Source organism: Tympanuchus pallidicinctus, unplaced genomic scaffold, assembly GCF_026119805.1.
Source record: "Tympanuchus pallidicinctus isolate F22 unplaced genomic scaffold, pur_lepc_1.0 scaffold11, whole genome shotgun sequence".
In the NCBI taxonomy this organism is placed as follows: domain Eukaryota; kingdom Metazoa; phylum Chordata; class Aves; order Galliformes; family Phasianidae; genus Tympanuchus; species Tympanuchus pallidicinctus.
The window spans coordinates 1,137,138-1,156,187 of record NW_026294627.1 but is presented as its reverse complement, the minus strand read 5'-3'; the positions used below and the strand labels follow the sequence as shown (position 1 = coordinate 1,156,187).

Below are 19,050 nucleotides of genomic sequence, written 5' to 3'. Positions count from 1 at the left end.
CAGAACAGAGTCAGTACAGATAACTTAAGCTATAGGGTCTTCTTGTTTTGTACAGTTGGCTTTTAGGCTTTGGAGACTTGTTATATTTGGCTAGTGGATTTTTTTTTTTGTTGATTTTTATCATGGCAGCAGCAGAACTGACATGCTGGAGAAAGAAGATATCAGCTACTTAGAATCATAGACAATTTAGGTTGGAGAAGAACATCAGGTCATCGAGTCTAACCATTGACCTAACACAATTGTGCAAGATGTTGTGTGTGATGTAGCTAACGTGGTGGGGCAGAGAAGCACAGTAGGGCTACATGAGAACTAGACAGTTCAGGTTCCAGGAGCAGTGCCATTACAGCCTAGATTAGTTTTCCTTGTTTCCCAGGTAGAAGGGCTAAATAAAATCGAACATCCTGCTCTGTTGAGGACTGATGACAAACTTTTTCCTCCACAGAGCTATGACCTGTTTGCAGGCAGCAGCCTCCCAGATGCAACGGGCTGATTGATTTCCTTTTTGTATCTGCTTGTTTCTAGGACAAACCTTTTTCATGCATGGGCTCCCTGTCAAGGGCAGATCAAAACCAGGCAATGAATCAGTCAATTTACAAGCTAAGTAATTTCTTACGCCTCGCAGACAGTCAGAATAAACTTGTGATATTTGATCTCTACCGTCCTCCAGAGAAACATCCTTACAGGAATTCATGGATCAACAGAACCCTGGAAGTCATCCTCAACGAGTCGGGGATCAGACCCCACCTGGTAGGGTGGCCAATCTTCATATCCCATTCCATTGCTCACTGAACTGGGACATTGGGGTCAACACTGAGCTCTTTCATCATTGTGATAATTGACAGTCGACTCTCTGCCACCCATACTTATATTATATATTGCATAGAAGCTCCTGGTTTAAGTTAAAGCAGCTGGAAGCATTCATTGCCTTCCTCCTTCCCCAGGCAACACTTTGCTTAGGATACATGCCGAATCCATGTGAACCAGGTTATGTATCCACTGATTTCCAGAGAGTTAAGCTGATCCGTGTCTGCTCCCATGCTGTAAAAAAGGGATAAGAGAATACTTTCTGTTGCCTTTCCCATTTAACAAAGCTGCTTTTTCATTCATTTCAAACACTGCAACTTTTGTTAGGGCAATGGGAAATGTTCAGTGATTTCCAGTTGATAAGAAGGAACACTGAAGACCGATTTCTTGATGAAAATGACTTTTGTCAAGAAGCAAGTTTAAAGCCAGCAAATGAATGTTCTTTGATCATTGCAAGAAATATGTAATTTGACAGGCTGGGTTAAGCCCCTCAAGCCCTTATCTTTACCAGATTTGAGCAAAGAGCATGGCAATTACTAGTTAGTTCACTGTGAATTCACAAGGTCCTCTTGTTGTTTGCAGGTCCTGTGGCTGGAGAATGACATGAGGTCCTTTGTTCAGTCTGTTGCTCCTGGCTTCCAGCAGACCATGGGCAGTAAGGCCCCGGTTGAAGACTTGTTGATGGACAATATTGTCAAACTCAACCTGGCCTACACCGAAATGTCCAGTGAAGATATTCGGTAAGTTGAAGTTTCAGCTCCAAGAGCAGTCTGCGTGCTGACTAGAGAACGTTTGCTTCGTGTGTGTCGCAATGTCTCCCTCCAGTGACCAACTCTGGGATCGATAGCATTTTAGAAAGTACTCCTTGGGAGTAAGCAGCCATCCCTATTGCATTTTGGAATTTAATTCACTGCCACTGCCGACCCTGACTGTGGCCAAGAGATTGGCATAACTGAACCCCAGACCCCTCCCTACCTAAGTCCAAGTCCGTATTTAATCAATCAAAGTCATAAAATCATAGCATCAAGATTGGAAAAGACCTCTAACATTATCTAGTCCAGCTGTACCCCATCACCAATATTGCCCACTGAAGCATGTCCCTAAATACTCATCTGCATGTTTCTTGAACACCTCCAAGGATCTGGGGAATCTTCTGGGTAGAACAAAGTATCTTCTGATTTGCTATCCTTTTACACATGCCATCCCCAGCATCTCTAACACTGAACCATGAAGAACAACTATTAAACCTCATATGGCCTCCACAAAACACCTGAGTGAATCACAGAATCACAGAATCACCAAGGTTGGAAAAGACCTTCAAGGCATGATGCTGTGGTCAGAAAACATCACCCTTTTACAGATGGTGTTTTGGAGCCTTAATTTCTTGTCACCATAGCTACAGTGCTCTGCTGCTTGTGATACACTAGGAGTGTAATTTGTGCAAAGGAAGGCTGCATATTTATTGCAGAAGTCTCCATTCTCTTCTATTCCATTAAAACCAAGCCTTAAAAGCCCACACTAAATATCTGACTTGTCCAACTCTCCTTTTGTAAATAGGACTTTTTGTCCTACTTATGAAAATACGGACATCTAATTAAAAGTAATTAAAAGAAAAAATTGAACCCTTTCGATATTAATAATATTCATGTTTTCTTTTCACAGAATTTAAAAACCTAGGAAACAGCAGAATTTAAAATCCCCATCCCTGGAAGTGTTCAAGACCAGGTTGGATGGGGCTTTGGTCAACCCAGTCTGTGGGATGTGTCCCTGTCCATGGCAGGGGGTTGGAACTGAATGGGCTTTAAGGTCCCTTCCAACCCAAGTCATTCTGTATCAGTTATGACTGATTCATATGCCAGAGGGATAAATAAAGTTTTACTCTTTCAGACATGAGTTACATTTACCTGCAGCAGACCAGATACTCTGTATTAGTTAATTGTTTTCAAATTGGCTGGTTGGGCTTCCTGTTTATTCCTTATTTAGGTCCTAAAGCAAATATTTCTTATACAGATCTGCCATTTCTCCTTGATTCAGCCCAAAGGAAGTACTAACCTCCTTGCTTTTCTTAATGAAGGCAATTGCCTCTTGGTCTTTTAAAGGAAATACGCTGAGGCAAACATCACCACCAATTTCTATGTGATCAATGAGCCCTGGCTCTTCTCCCTGGCCTGGTGCTCCGGGGCACATTCTGTGACCACGAATGCTGTCCACATGCTGAAGAACCTCAGCCAGCCACTCTTCCTCATGGTAAGCAGTAGTCCTCCCTTTTTCCTGAGGTACAAAATGGGGGTAGGATGCTCATGATTACCTTTAGAGATCAAGGGCCAATTCATTCATGGACATAAGTCCGGTTCCTTTGAGCCACTACAGCTACCATCATTCTCAACTCCTGTTTTTTCATGGCCCTTAGAAAAGCACTCTGGTTGGTAGGACTTACTGTCTGTGAAGGAAAGAAAGTCCTAGTGAGACTTATGTAAAGACAAAGGAAGAGGGCTTTGAGGGCACATGTGGTTGTTGCGTGACAATTTCGATTTCTGAGATTCTAAGGAATCTTACTGCACTCAGGAGTTCCTAATGTCCAGGAACTCCTGCATTCCTTTACAAACTTGGTCAGATGTCACAAGCCAAAGGGAAAAAAGCATAGAGGCCACCCCTCCTTGCTGGGATGAGCTTTTCATGTTGCTTTTCCATCCTCTACTCTGCCTCGGACGATCTTTAGGGCTGAGGAGTGCCATGTTCTCACCACAGAGTCCCTGCATCATACCACTTGGAATAACTAGTTTCACACTCTTGAAGTGGGTTTTAAAACACTGCCATCTCTCATCCAGAAAACTAAATCATTTTCACCCCTTCTGAGGGTGGGTGAGGTTCAGTCTGTCCTCATGAGGGCAAATCCTAGGCTTAAAGAAGGAGCCACCCCCAGCCCCTCAGTGGTATTCACTCAAGGACAGTTTCGTGGGGGAGGAACAGATGCCATCAATTGATATTAACGTTGTAGGGACAAACAAGGAATCCCTGCTGTATTCACTGCAATGCAATCCAGTCTCCTTGGACACCCAGTGGATCAATTTTTACAAAGGATGATGGCTTGGCACCTGCACCCAATGGCAAGTGACCACTTCCAAATGCTTCCAAATGCTTTAAACACCTGAAGGATATCACTTCACATGCACACCAGGGATTGACAAGGCCAAGCACTAATAAGGAGCTTGAGTAGCTTTTTTGCATGGTTCAGTATCCGTGGTGTTCAACATATCCTCTGTCGTTCTCTTCCAGACACCACGGCAGTACAACATCATGTGGATCCTGACAGACCTGATCTCAGTGCTTCTCATCTCGCTCATCTTTGCTCTGCACTGGTAACTACTGAGTTCACAGAATCACAGAATATCCCGAGTTGGAAGGGACCCATGAGGATCACTGTGTCCAACTCCTGGCTCCACCGCCTTCTAACCTGATTTGTTACCTTTGGCAGAGGAATGGAGGGATGCTTACGGTGTCCTGAAGGGTTAAAACTGCTCTTCTTCAAGAATTATTAAAAAACAAACAAACAAAAAAGTGCCCTGTACATCTCCAAAAACCTCTCCTGCTTGCTTTCCTGTTTTTCTTTTCTTTTGGCAACCAAGCTTCATCTACCTGAAGGATTCAATATAGACGTGGTGGGCTTAGAGTAGAAACAGAAACAAGTTATCAAAGCTGATGGACTGGAAAAGGAATTGATTCTTCTATCCTTACTATTTAGATTAGGATTTTAGATATTAGGACTTCAGACATGAGGTGGAAAGCTCTCAGTGTTAATATTTGTGCCCCCCAAAGTAGTAGTTCTCTGTCTACATGTGTCAAAGTCAATGAGGAAATCCATCCTCCCAGCTGAGAACACCTGAGTGTGCCCAGCACTGTGTTTTCTTTGCTTTTGTGCTGCCCATGACTTTATCTATGATTATTGGGGAAACTTGGATCAGGGTGTTGGATGCATCATGGTTGGATCAGAAACCAGTCACCCTGCTCTGCTTTCTGCAGTCCTGACCCAAGTCTTGCTATAGCATCTTTCACTTTGCTTCCAAGGCTGCAGGTTGCAGCAGATGGCTTGAAATGACCACATCTATGCAATACATTATTATCATCTCTAAATCTTCCCATCCCCATCTCCTCCAGGCTCCCTTCCATGTGCTTCTCCATGTTGTCTTCCTATTTCCCAGGACTTTGCAGATGGTTCTGATCCATCCAAGAAGGCCCTGCAGGGCTGCCATTGCAACAAGGGTTTTCCCAGTGCTTCTGGGAGCACGGGGCCATCAGCTGTGCCTGGGGGACCTGTGTGATCCAGTTTATCAGGTTCATGAGTCCACCGAACTCACAAATTTTAAATGTCTTTGTCTGCTTAGGAACCAGTGGCTGCAAAATAAGGACTGTAATCCCTTAAATCTTTCCCAGAAAACAGGACTTAGTCACAAAGTTGACTTCAAAATGCTATTGCTTGTGAAGTGTGGATACTTAAGGATCACAAGGTTCCCTTCTCACTAAAGGCCTGAGCAAATCCCCAAATAACTGGGCAATTCCAGCCCTAACAAAAGAGAATAAGGTGACCAGGGCTACAGGGAGCTGACCCAGGCACTTTGTCCCTTTCAGGTGGCGAGAGCGGAGCTTCTCCTGCTGTGCCCATGAAGGTGACCCGATGCTGGAGAGTGGCACCTACAACAAATTCAGGACAGGTGAGTGGGTGAGGAGGGGCAAGAGTTGGATTCTGCTTGGGGAGGTTTCTGTGGAGCGTAACCAAGGGGTTGGTGATGGTGCTCTGACAGGACTGAGCCCAGTGGGGCCACCAACCTAGTCAGGGACGGAGCTTGAGGTATTTAAGAGATGGATTTATACAACGAGAAAGGAGTTCAAGATGCATCTTATCACTGTCTGCAAACACCTAATATACATTAGATGCTATATTCTATAATATGCATTAATAATATGTTTTGGAGATCATGGAATCCTTAGAGTTGGAAGAGACCTTTAAAGGTCATTTAGTCCAACTTCCCTGCAATGAACAGGGACATGCACAGCTAGATCAGGTTGCCCAGAGCCCGATCCAGCCTCACCTTGAAAGCCTCCAGGGGCAGGGCATCCACCACATCCCTGAGCACTCTGAGATGCTTCCATGCTCCAGATTTCTGAACCAAAGAAGCAGACAGAATCACAGAATCACAGAATGGCCAGGGTTGGAGGGGACCTGAAGCATCATGAATCTCCAAGCCCTAGAAAAACGACCCAAGCATTTAGGACCAAGCTGTCAGTATTTCAGTATTTCGGTAGCTTATTGTGTGTCCTCTTTTCCAGAGCTTAGCAACATGCCAACCGTCATAGCCTGATGTGGGCAGGGAGGATGCAGAGCTGCCATCTCGCTGAGATCCAGAGATTGGAGCATCACTTGCTGACTCTTCCTGCAGTGCAAATCCAGCCTGCCAAGAGGGCCAATGAGCTTCTATGAAGAAGGAGCCATTTGTCATCACGGTCCTGATGGAGATGAGCACTGAGTTCTCTCCCTGCTTTCCTCATCATTTCATGCCTGGCAGGGATTCCAAGGGTGAAGAGGAGCACACATGAGGTTGCAGGTGGGAGCTGTGCACCACAGTGGTTAAACCTCTCTAGCAGTACACATGTAGTAGCCACCATTTCCCATTAAGACCTTTGGCATGTCAGAGGGTAATCAATCTGAGCACCCTCTGGTCCTCCTTATCTTTGGCTGCCCATGTTTCCCCAGTCCCCATAGCCCCTTTCTCCTCATGAGTCTTCTCCAGCCCAAGATCACACCAGCCCCACAATGGTCAAGTGCTGGTGGATGGCTCAGCAGGGTCTGTAACATTCCTTAATACAGGCAGGCAGGTTTTTCTTTTCCTTCCTCTAATCCTTCCATTAGTCCAAATGGGACAGCCTCCTCACCCTGACTTTCAGTGAGGGAGTACTCCCCAAGAATGCAAAAGCAGTTCTGGTGCCTTGGCCAAGTAATTACCAGGACTACGACCAAGATCACAACACTTTTCTTCATTTGTTGCATGTGAACTGGTTCCACCAAATGTCCTATCTTCTTTTCCCTTGTGGAAGACCTTTATACCTGCTCTGTATCCTGGGATTTATTTCAGTTTTCATTTCTCCCAGTGGCTTCTGGCGCATGGGGAAGGAAAACTACACTCTGCTCTGCAAAGAAGAGCTGAGCATCTCCCAAGTTTAAGCCATAAATTTGTACTTGAACAGTTAATAAGAACACTTTTTAACAATTATTATTATTTTGTAAATTGCAAGTGCAGCTTTAAATAAATTTTGGCTCTCCTAACCTCTTTTGTTCTTATTCCAGCAGTCAAGGAAAGGGGAAGAACACAGTAATCTTCATCAAAATCAGACCACAGGCATCTTTTCATATATAAGCCTCCTTATTCAGCAGAATGTTTTTGCTGAATAAACCTATATCACAAGTGGAATGTGAAAGGGAAGTGCGAGGTTTCAAACTTAATACTGCTGAGAAGTGCTGAACCTTTCCAAGTTTGAAATTCTCGAGTATTTTGGAGGCTAGAAATGCAAAAAGACACTAGCTTCCTCTGAAGAGAGCTGAAGGATTGCTATAAAACAGCTCCAGATCTATAGAGCATGCAGAGGATGCTAATGATGGTGTTAAATCCCCTCCTCGTACTCTGCACCCATACTGGTTCACAGCTTTTGTAGGTACCACCCAGGTGCAGATGCACGAGCAGAAAAATGAGAGCTGAAAGTGTTTGGACAGGGTGGTGGTGTGCTCCACGGGGTGCTCCAGGTGAGGGATGTGGTGGGGACAGGCTGTGGTCCCTCGACTGTTGTCGTCTCCTCAGCGTGTCCCAGGCTGACCCATAACAGTCATCCTGAGCTGCGTTGTGTCTCAGCTACACAGCTATTTTTGTTGTTTCCCAGCAGCTTGCACGTCCTGGTAACACCATTAAGCATGTGGTTGGTGGTCTGAATTCCACACAGAAACTTTTCATACGATCATAGAATCATTATGGTTGGAAAAGACCTCTAAGATCACCAAGTCCAACCCCAACCCACGCCCACCATGCCCACTGTCCATGTCCCTCAGTTTCACATCTCCGTAGTTTTTAACATCTCCAAGGATGGTGACTCTACCACCACTCTGGGCAGCCTGTGCCAGTGCATTACCGCTCTGATATTTTTCCTTATACCAACTTGAAGTTCTCCTGGTGCAACTTAAGGTCATTACCTCTTGTTCTCTTGACCCAGCACTTCCTATATCCAGAGATTCAGCTCAAAAGTTGCTTTTGTGGAGGATCCAGGCCTCGTCTTAGAGGATGAACAGTGGAAAATCCCAAGGCTCCAGTGGGTTTTGCCCAAAAAGATTTCACTTATCATAGAATCATACAATCAGAAAGGTAGGAAAAGACCTTCAAGATGATCATGTCCAATCGTCAACCCATCACTACCATTAAGTGATGTCCTTAAATGCCAAGGCACACTGACGACGTGCTCCCCATCACTGGATACTCTCACCAGGAGTCCCACTACACAAAGAGAAGTCCTTTCCCTAATGAAGGAGAGCCCTGATCCCACTCTTCCACCCCTGGAGGTACCACAACCACACAGTGCAGAACAGCCTCCCACAAGCCACTTTATGCCTTTTAATTAGAGTATTTCACTTGGACATATGTTTTTGCATGTTACATTGTTGGATGTAAATACAAAGAGGCCAGCAGATGCTAATACATATGACACACAGGCACACACACACACAGAGTCCCAGCACCCCCAAAATGATAGGATGTATGGGAGGCCAACGGAGCTGTGAATGAGGGGACAAGGGAGTTCTGAGGGGGAGAGCTCCCCAGGACAGCTCTGAAAAACATTTCTACGATTTGTACTGAGCTTGTGGGGAGAGGCAAAGATGGCAGGAAACTCAAGAAAGTTGTGGTAGTGGTGGTAAGGATGATGAAAGCTTGTCTAGGAGTGAGTGGGATCCCAGGGCCAGACAAATCATGGCAGCTAGGGAGGGAGGAGGAGCATTGGAGATGGTTGTTGGGGAGACAGGGCTCCCAGTGCAGCATTAGCTGGTGTTACCACGATCCCATCAACAAAGTGCCACAGGCAAGGAGAGGGTAAAGGAAGGGGATCTCATGGCAGCTCTGTCCAGTGGTGAATGTCTCTATGCAGCACTGTGTTTGCTTTGGGGGAGAAACCAAGGTCCAGTGATGCTGCTGTATCCCAGCCACATGCTTTTGTCCTTGTGGTTCAACAAGCAGTGCCATGGTGTTGAGGAACCGAGCCCAGCTGAGCTCCAACAACACAGGGTACCATACAGTATTGACTCCTATGCGTGCAGCTGAGCTCAGCCCAATGCACAGGACCAAGAGAGTTCTCCCACATTTACTAGTAGCCACTCAGCATTAGTGACAACAGCATCAGATCTTGGTGGACACTTCTCCTATCTCTCGATACCATGTGCCCAGACACCTGATCCTTTAAAGCCTGGACTTTGGAAAGGCACTCCATGCTCCTTCCCCTCTGTTCTCACACACACAGTGTGGGTTAGCCTCCTCTCTGCTGGCAGGTCCCATCTCTGGTCCAGCTGCTCCACACTGCATGCTGCTGGGTGGAAGATGAGACAAGCACCCAGCAGATGAGTATGGTCAACCAAAGACAGAGAAAAGCCCACTGAGACCAAGGGCCTGCCCTGCCTCTGAGTGGTTCAGGCTCCAGCTGGGGTTGGTAGAGAACCATTTTATACAGTGATACACACAAAAGCACAACAAAATCATTAGCTAATCATTAGCTGTTTCCAATGTTGATGTCCAAGTCCCTGTTAAGGTCAGAATCCTTTCTGCACATGGGCTTGGCCATAGTCTTCCAAGAGTGGGAACTCTAAAACCCCCACGTCCACATTGAAGCTTGTGGAAAAGACCCTCACAGGGTTAATTTGTCTGAACATGAGGCAAAAGGAGGTAACTCATCTTCCACGCTTCACTTCCAGCTAGGCTCTTAATTGGGACAGATGTGCCTTAGATGCTGGCAGTCATGTTTCCAGGGGAATCCTTGGTGAGGGATTGTCCTGCAGGCTGCCCTCAGCCCCAAGGCATTGTCCACATATCGGCACAAAATGCAAGATTTCTTTCTTTTTAATATTTTAAAAAATAAATAGAAGAAGAAACAAAACTTTAAAATTTGTTCGTTAAATATTTCCAGCATTGCACAGACAGCACTTTAACGTTCTAACATGTTCAATCAGTGGTTTGTTTATTCTGGTTCCTAGTTAAAATGTGCTCCTCCCAGCCTGATTTCTCTTTCTGTCCTTGAGAACACAGTGTATACCTTTTTAACACCAAAAAACAAGCCCTGCTGTGTTCATTGGACACTCCTCCAGGATGGATTGGGTCTTTGCTACTTGTCTTCAAACCTAAAATGTCCATAAGCTCACCAAAAGGCATTAGAATCCCAACTGTTGTCACTTAAAAAAAAAAAACCACAACACAAACCAAACCAAACCAAGCCACACACACACACACACACAAATCCTCTTCCCAGAGCCTTTGTGATGCCAGCCATTGGGTTCAGGCAAACCTCCTGCCAGAGTCTTTTTGCTCCAGTCATTGTTTGAGAGCAGTGTTGTCTTCTGGAATTCTTTGAGGTCCAGGTGTAGTTGGGGTGGAGAGGAAGGATGGGAGGTCAGAGATAGTCATCTTCGCTGGAAGGGGTGGTGGGATTGGAGCCCTCAAGGTCAGAGTCCAGCGAGCTCCCTGATGGTGTTCGGCTCATCTTCCACATCTGGGAGGCAAAGGTTCTCCCCCAGCTGCATGGGTATCCCACAGCCCTCAGCTGCTGAATTAGCCCCATGGCCACGTGCCAGTGGCTTCTTGCAGTTCACTTGCTACCCTTTGCACTCCTCTGTTTGCTCATGGCTGTTAGCATCTGGCTGATGTATGAGGTCAGAAGATCATCCATCTTGTAGCCCTGATGAAGAGGGAGAAGTTCTTACATGTCCTTCTAGCAAAACTTAATCTCTGGCTTATTCATCAACATCACACTTGCTATATGTTATATTTACATGAATCCGGGTGTACTTCCCCCTCTTTTTTCCCCATCTTTTCCACCATTTTCTGACACAAAGATAAAAGGCCAAACTATTTGCAGTGTTAAACTCTCTCAGGATGCTACTGATGTTCAGAGCTTTGGAAAGGGAGTAGCTTTTCAAATGGGCAATGATAAACAGGATGTCAAAAATTAATAACAATAAACCTGGCAAAAATTTTTATCCTGCATTCTTTGTGTTTAAGATTTGCTAGGCAGTTTTTTTTTTTTTTTTTTTATTGTTGTGACTGTTAGTAGGGACAGGACTGACAAGAGACCTTTGTAAAAATACACCCCTTGAACCCACGTCTGCTTTCATAGAATCATAAAAGTTGGAAAAGACCACTAAGATCATCTTGTCCAACCCCAACCCATCCCTACCATGCTCACTAATGTCCCTCATGTCCCTCAGTGTCACATCTTCATGGTTCTTGAACACCTCCAGGGATGGTGACTCCACCACCTCCCTGGGCAGCCTCCTACTGTAAGACGTTACGCTTTTCACTCTAATGGCATGGAGAAGAATCCCATGCTCATGCAGTGGTAATGCCCAAGCAACTGAGGCTTGCCTGTAGCTTGAACCCAAAGAGAGCCCTGGTAAAACCTTGCATGGATGCACAGGCAGAGGTGAGACCTTACATACCTGACACATCCCAACACTTGATGTCTAACCCATATTTAAAAAAAGGTGTTATGGAGATAGTAACCTTACGGTGTTGAAATCCAGAAGAAACAAACAACTATGGGGGCTCATTTACGAGACCACCTGCAACTCAGAGAATCTCTGAGACACAGCTTACTGGAAGCATTTAATTTTGGCCTGCCATTGTCAGAATTTGCTCTAAGTTTGTGCCATAATCTTTAATCCTCCTTACCAGGGATGTCTCGCAGAGCAGCTTGCTTCCCCTCACCAGGTTGCCAATCGTTATATGGAAGTACGTGTTGCCACTGCTCCAGTTGGAGATCTTGGTGAAGGGATGAGTGATGAGAATATCCTGGTGGGAACACAAGGTTGACAGTTAACACACAAGAGTCTCAACTTTTATAAAGTTCATGGGAACCTTCCATGTCCCTGTTCTCTTTCCTTCAAAGTACACTAAGGATGTCTGCTGAAATATGGCTGTACCATGGCCTCATAGGAACAGTAGTGAGGTGCAAGACTGTGGAACCTCAAGTGCTTGTGGAGGATGGCTGTTATGGAAAAGCTACATGGCTGGTGGAAGTACCTAGTAGGACCTCATGTACTTCAGCTCTAATCCTAACGTCTGTGAAAAGATTAATGAAGGAGGATGCATATTCTCCATTTACAGAGCTCAAAGAGTTGCTGCTCACTATTCTTCTTCTCCAGGATCTTTTCTGGCTATTCAGCTGTTCAAACTAGGTCAATGAGATCTCCTGTATCTCTAAATAACACAGCCTTTGGGCTGTTGGCTCAAGGGCATTTGGTGAAGACCTCAGTCTTACCTTGGTTTTGGGATCGATGAGGCTGACTCCATGTTTATTGATGGCAATTAGAAGGATTTCTGGATAATTTGGCTCTGTAGTTTGCTGTTGGAAATGAGATGAGCTGATCAAAGGAAGTGTCAAGCAAAATTATTTCTTTTTTCCTCTCTATCTTCTCCTACCAGCATCTGCTGGCTCATTAACTGCTATCCAGTTAATGATTTAAAGATAAACATAGAAACCTTTAGGGTATTAGTTGTAATTACCAAAGGCTGTCATAATTACAGATCTCCTATGTACCTGATAATTGTGTGAGCTATAGAGAGTATGAAGTTCCTTGTTCCTCTTCAACATCTCCAAAAGTCAAGCTATCCCACCATTAGAAAGGAAGAGCTGGGGCAGGATGGCAAAGTCCCAGACTTACTATCTTCTATGCAGTCCCTTTGTCTGGGACTCTGCTCCTGCTCTTGACTGCTGCTGTGGACCCTTTGGCCAATACTAAGCTATTCTGTCCTTTCCTGATCTTTACTTTCAGTTTAATTAGTGCTGGTAAACACTTCTTCAGCCCTGTGCCAGCATGGGATGTACTCCTGGATTTGGTCCATGCTGTTTGCAGACACATCATGTGGAAAACTGCATGCTCTCTTTTCCCCTCATAAAACAGAACGGCTCTTGCCTCTTCAGCTGTACAGCTGTGAGGACAGACCCAAAGATGACTGAGATACAGTGGTGCTCTACAGTGTCTCAGTATTGTAAAGAGACAGGGCAGCCACAAATTACTATATCAACCCTTTACTGATGGAGACTCTCACATTCTTTCCCTGTTTCATCGGAGTAGTCCCAGTCCAGTTCAGCCCAGATACTGGGACAACCCTGCATGCCTGGAACCTCCCCATGATAGGGAACCTCTGAACTTAGCCCAAAGCTGTCAGGAAAGCTCCAAGAAGAACAAGTACCTTCACTTCAAAAAATGCTGATCCAAATGTAGGCCACTTGAAGATAATCTTTAGGAAGGCAAGCTTGGCTTCTTCTCTTGTTTTGCCTGCATGCTTGTTGTAGTATGCCACAATGGACTGCAACAGAGAAGACAGTAGAACTGGAGAGTCTGCACTGTCTACTACCATGAAATTCTCCAGGGAAGGAGCATCATGCCACGAACATGGACTATCCTACCAGAAATCATAATTGCTTCACACAGTAATTTGGCTTTCACTGAGATCCATTAACAAATCACAGTGTGTGATAAACCTACAAACAGTTCTCTCTGCACTAAATTCTAACCTACAGAATGTTTTTTGGCAAGTTTTGGGATAGCCACCAAGAAGATAGCTAGAGAAGTGTTGATTCCAGTCTCTGCACCAATGAATGCTTCACTGGATGGTCACTGGAACAAAACCTGGAACCAAAATCCTCCTTTCTTTGATGAGCCATGCTGGTAACTCTATTGTAAGGACTGTAAGTTTTGATCTCCAATTTATGAAGCAGAGGGGACAGAGGGACTTTCTACTGAAGAAATCAACAAATTGTTGTTTGGGTACATGGTTGAGTTCAAATCCTAGGAAAGAGAAAATACTTATAAGACTGTTTCTTGGCAGAGAGACATTTATATTTTTCTATGTTCTAGACTTTGTCCATTCTAACACACATGTACAATTCCTCCTCTTGGTGCTGATGGGGAGCTGTGCTCTGCTAAGGCCCAAGAAGGACCACAGGTCACTCATTCTGGCAACACCACTTCAATGGTGAACATCAGACAAGTGACACAAGATGGTGGGCTTCCCCAAGCCTAGACTGACATATGAATAAAGTTGCTGTTTTACCCGTTTCCAGTCATCTGGAGAGAGCTGCCGAACGAGGTCCTGAGGCACCAGCTCCTTCAGGAGCTTAGGGATGCTGGGGAAATAGGACTTGTCATCCTCAAATTTTACTCGATAGATGAGAGCTGCCAGCTGCAGGACCTCTTCCCGTGTACACTTGTGGTAACCACGTAGATACTTTGGTAACTCCTGTATAGGGGAGACAGCAATTCAGGGATGTGACCCCAGACCTTCATTCTCTACTGGTAAATGAAGGTTGTCTAAAGATTTCTGATCTAAAAAAGCCTCCTGTAATACAGCACAGGGTGGTCCTTTTGCTAGATGACTTATGTGCGTATCTATAGTCTTGTTCACCCTCCATGTCACTGGAAATCCACCATTACCAGAAGATGTTTGAAAAATTGTTATACAATAAGAAACTATTAAAGCATTAGGGGATATGGTCATATTGGGAAAATTGCTTCATCAAGGCAGGAACACAAGGAACATATGTGTGTTTGCATTTGTTTACAAGAGAGCTTTGTGGCATGCAAGCGAATCACAAAAATTCATGGCTTTTGGGGCCATCATTTCTCATCTCCAAGAATGGAAGAGCAGACAATCTTTAGAATGCTTCTGAATTTGGCCTCCCTGCTGAGGCTGCTAGCAAGACATACTCTCTCACTTCTTGCTACTTGCTCGAGAATATCTGGCACATTTCCCAGCTGAAGAGGCTACCTAAAATGCACGAAGGCCACTCCTTGCCAGGCAACCCAACTGCTCTTCGTAGCTCTCTGTTTAAGGCAGAATTTTGTTCTGTTTAATGCAAGTCTTCATCCTCACATAGTCAGTCTTTCAAATCCATCTTAAAACCTCCCAGAGTCTGCACTGCTATTTCAGACAGTACCTGATAATAATGGAAGATTGAATCTGCCATTGAATCCTTTCCAGGCATTGTGTTGGTCCACAGCTTTTTCATGAAGAACACTTGGTAGGTGAGGGAAGGCACTATACCTGCACAAAGGAAGCAGGGAGCAGATATCAGAACAATGCTGTGAGCACCAGACAGATCATCTCCTCATCTCCCACGTGATGTCAGCACAGCCACAGCAATGGCCCAACGGATGTGACGAATGGCAGTCAGCCTCCTTTGAAAGGACTAGAGGGCTCAAGTAGGACTGTGTGTGACCCACAATGGAGAAAAGGCACTGTTACCATCTTTTGCTGGTCTTGCTTTCTTTATCCAGTCCGTCAGGTGTCTCACAAAGTCAAAGAAGAAATCTCCCTCGGGCACACTTATGACCTGTGGGCACAGTACACGGTTATGAAGACCAAGTAAGCAGCAAGAGGACAGTGGCTGCACACTGCCCTACCTCCTGAGGTTGTTGCTCACTGCTTTGTCTCAGACTTCTGAACTACAGACTGTTGATGTCAGAAAGACACCACTCTAATTTCCCCCATTACTCCTTATTGTGGCTTCCTGTTTCCCTGGAGCAATTAATTTCCCTCCATGATGACTATCTACAGATTTATTCCAGTTGCCCAAGGCATCTCTACGCCTGCACATTTTTCTTAGTTCTTTATCATAGAATCATAGAGTTGAGTTGGGAAGGACTTTAAAGGTCAGCTAGTTTGAACCTTCTGCTGTGGGCTGGCTGCCTCCCACCACCTCAGGCTGCTTAAGGCCCCATTCAACCTGACCTTGAGCACCTCAAGAGATGGGGCACCACAGCAATCTGAGCAGCCTGTGCCAGTGCCTCCATTGCCCTCTATGTGAAAAATTTCCTCCTAACACCTAATTTAATCTTTTATGAACTCATTTTAACAATAGGTTTGGGTTTTCTACCTCTTTCCTCTGTGAGATCCTGCACATAGAATGGTATTGGTTGGGCCCCTAAATCAGCAAGGACACTCTAGTGTTATCATCAGGTATTAAGGCCATCTGTTCTCAACATAGGAGACCTTTTCCTTTTAGGATGATTGTTGTAACCATGGCTATAATACTCCAAATCTCACCTGTAGCAGGTTAGATCTGATTTAGAAATGTTGCACTACTTGCAGAGGAATTAATCTTATTCGTGGGGCTACAGAGTTGGAAGGGACCATTAAAGGTCATCTAGTTCAATCCTCCTGCAATGAACAAGCTAGATCAGGTTGTTCAGAGCCTGGTCCAGTCTGACTTTGAATGTATCCAAGACTTCCAACACCACATCTCTGGGCAACCTGTTTCATAACTCCAGCTATGTGCACCTACTGAGTCTCTGGAAATGAAGCACTGAGTGCTTTGGCACTACCACAACGTGAGTGTGGGTCGCTCACCTTGTCAGAGATCTTGACAAAGAGGCTGAAGCCTTCAGAGGACTTTAGGAGCAGTCTGTTGGAGATGTTCTGGCAGAAATCCTTTGCTTTTGTGCTGGACTCCACCTCAAATGCCTACAAAGAAAGGAAGAACATTATCACTGCTACTCAAGATTAATTTCTGTTTTGTGCAGTTTAGATGTATGAAGAGATTTAGGTGCACACCACCAATGAAAACAGAGATTTAGTGGACTGTGGCTCTGCACATGGGAAGGCACATTTATAGAAGTTCAGCCATACTATTGGTGAAATGTTGTGATTCAGGATACTATGTCTACACTCTGTGTTGACTTTTGTAGAGATTCCAAGGTAAAGAGATTTTTTCTGATCCATTTGTAACATCTCAGACCTATTTGTCTACAGGAGAGAGAGACCTCCAGGCTGATCTTCAGTTGTTTCCTCACTGATGATATCTCTCCATTTTCCACTTTATGAGCTACTCTTAGAACTCTCAGTGACTTTGTTTTTTCTGGCCACTTAAGGTGATTCATTTCACAGCAGTTCAAAGAATTAAGACCTTTACCCACCACATGCATGACCTTGTTAGCCTGAACCACCAGGACCCATGTTCTACATCTCATGAGACTGAGAAAGATGCATGTTGTACCATAGTGACAAGGCTTTGTTAGCCTACTTGGATGACTTCCATTGTCAAAGGGACTATATCCAAGTGCAGAAGTTCTTTCTGCCTCCTTCTCCTGGCTCTCACACAGATCTATGTGCATAAAGCAGTGTCATGCTTCTTACTGGTCATATACAAAAAAACCCCAAAACTCAGAGTGATGGGAAGTCCCAGTAGATCTCTTAAAATACCTGTAACAGACAAACATGGGCATACACAGCTACTGTTCACATCCTCCCATGGACATGAACTGTTTTTCACATGAACTCCTTTGAAAATGCAAGGATTTAGGTGTACCTAAGGGCATGATGGAAGAGAGCAAGCCTCACTGCAATACCAGTCAGTAACATGAGACAGCAGTATCTGCAAGAGGATGCCTCTTCCAGCAACAGTATCACTACCTGCCTTATTTGTGTATAAGATGCTTAATGAGAGGTTTCTGAGTGCAGGTATCATGATTTCTGTGTCACCTCAGTTCAGAAGAAGGAGGAATAATTGCATTTTCTTGCCTGCCAGCTCCCTGCTCTGTCACTGGGAGCCCCAGCAGAGTGCCTGGCTAGGCATAGCTTGGTGGACTGTATATTCTAGTCTAGGCTCTAAATAACTGAAAAAAGTTTGTGAATCACTGAGAAAGAGGATGAAGATGAACACATCGTGTTCCCCTCTTGACAAGACTCAGTGAGAGCCAACTCTGCACCCATGTCTTGAAAAGGTAAATTGTAGGATATCAGACCCCTACGCTCCAGTCTTCTATCCTGGTAAGAATGGGTTTTCCTGACACTGCACTGTTCAGACACCTGTGAGAAGGCTGAATTTTTCTGCATTAGAATGAATCTCTTCTGAGATTTTAGTAAGAATTTGGACAGCCATCCTGATAAAAATTAAGAATTTCTTTCTATCCCACTTACCTCATCAGTATCATCAGGAAAGTAAACCTTGTGGAAAATTTGGGTGGTTTTGTGTTGAATGGCTTCCACTTCTACAAGATGGGGAGGGTACTTTCTGGACCCATTCCTGCAAAACAGGAGGCAGGTGCCACAGAATAAGCAACATGTCCACCAGGCACACTCTTTATTAGTCTTGGTTGAATGAAGAGAGAGGCTGTGAGATTTCACTGTCCCTCCAATCACCAGAATATCTCCTACTTATTGTTTCTCATGCATATTCGGATGCTGTGACATGGTCAGGATTAGGAGGTCTTTTGGTGTTGTACCTTAGGGCTTTCTGGAGTCTCTGGATGCAGTCTGCTGCCAATGGGTGATGTTTCCGGGACTGAAGAAACCTCTGGACATGGGGCAGGAGGATGTTACTTGGAGGGAAAAGGCCTGTGCACAACCACAACAGCTCCCAGCCTTTCTCCTCACTGTACCTAAAAAAGGTGAGATACAGAACAGAAAAAGTAACTCATGGCATGAACGCACAAGAAGGGAGGAAAAATGCTCCAGACCTGCTATGCCCAACACAGGCTAGTGTCTCTGGGACAAGCAAAACAGACAGCTCTTACTTGATATGGTTGTCAGTCAGCTGTTTCAGGGTCTGGCAGTAGATTTCATCCTTCAGAGGCTCGGCTTTCAAGGCACCTTCAAATATTTGGTCTGTCAGCTCATTGACTGAGCGGGTCCTTTTGGATGGGTAGTCACCCATATACTTTAGCACTGGTGAGAGGCAGGAGTTAAGGATTAGCTAACCGGGAGGTTTGGACAACCCCTTCTGTTGATGATATGGTAAAAGACAACCTACACTTGACTACAGAAGTGGCTGTGACAGTAGCAGTAATGGTAGCAGCATACCAGGCTTATACCAACAGAACTGTTCAAATTACAAAGTCTGGATCCTAGAGAAAAGCCCACCAAAATACAGAGGCCATTTCCACAGTTTGGATCTATGTTTGCACTCTGCCTATCTCCATGCTATCTTTATTCTGTCAAGTAGAGATAT

General features: G+C 44.9%; 2 protein-coding genes across 5 annotated transcripts in view; one reads left to right on the top strand and one right to left on the bottom strand.

The window, feature by feature from the left end:
- LOC128074227 (glycerophosphodiester phosphodiesterase domain-containing protein 5-like) overlaps positions 1–7,123 on the top strand; it is a 33,916-nt gene extending 26,793 nt beyond the window's left edge. For 2 of the 3 annotated variants that reach the window (XM_052669892.1, XM_052669902.1), the window contains 6 exons: positions 523–747; positions 1,387–1,544; positions 2,904–3,051; positions 4,081–4,163; positions 5,431–5,513; positions 6,130–7,123. In XM_052669892.1, the coding sequence (XP_052525852.1) occupies positions 523–747; positions 1,387–1,544; positions 2,904–3,051; positions 4,081–4,163; positions 5,431–5,513; positions 6,130–6,161 (729 nt within the window). In that variant the 3' untranslated portion in view covers positions 6,162–7,123. Of the gene's footprint in view, positions 1–522; positions 748–1,386; positions 1,545–2,878; positions 3,052–4,080; positions 4,164–5,430; positions 5,514–6,129 lie in introns of those variants that run through there. The other variant, XM_052669912.1, reaches the window with a different exon arrangement.
- A 1,316-nt stretch (positions 7,124–8,439) lies between these two features.
- MYO7A (myosin VIIA) overlaps positions 8,440–19,050 on the bottom strand; it is a 96,632-nt gene continuing 86,021 nt past the window's right edge. For both annotated transcript variants that reach the window (XM_052669335.1, XM_052669345.1), the window contains 11 exons: positions 18,617–18,770; positions 18,326–18,481; positions 18,021–18,126; positions 16,452–16,565; positions 15,348–15,435; positions 15,040–15,146; positions 14,157–14,342; positions 13,293–13,409; positions 12,358–12,441; positions 11,769–11,888; positions 8,440–10,776 (listed from right to left, as the gene is read on the bottom strand). In XM_052669335.1, the coding sequence (XP_052525295.1) occupies positions 10,687–10,776; positions 11,769–11,888; positions 12,358–12,441; positions 13,293–13,409; positions 14,157–14,342; positions 15,040–15,146; positions 15,348–15,435; positions 16,452–16,565; positions 18,021–18,126; positions 18,326–18,481; positions 18,617–18,770 (1,322 nt within the window). In that variant the 3' untranslated portion in view covers positions 8,440–10,686. The remainder of the gene's footprint in view (positions 10,777–11,768; positions 11,889–12,357; positions 12,442–13,292; positions 13,410–14,156; positions 14,343–15,039; positions 15,147–15,347; positions 15,436–16,451; positions 16,566–18,020; positions 18,127–18,325; positions 18,482–18,616; positions 18,771–19,050) is intronic.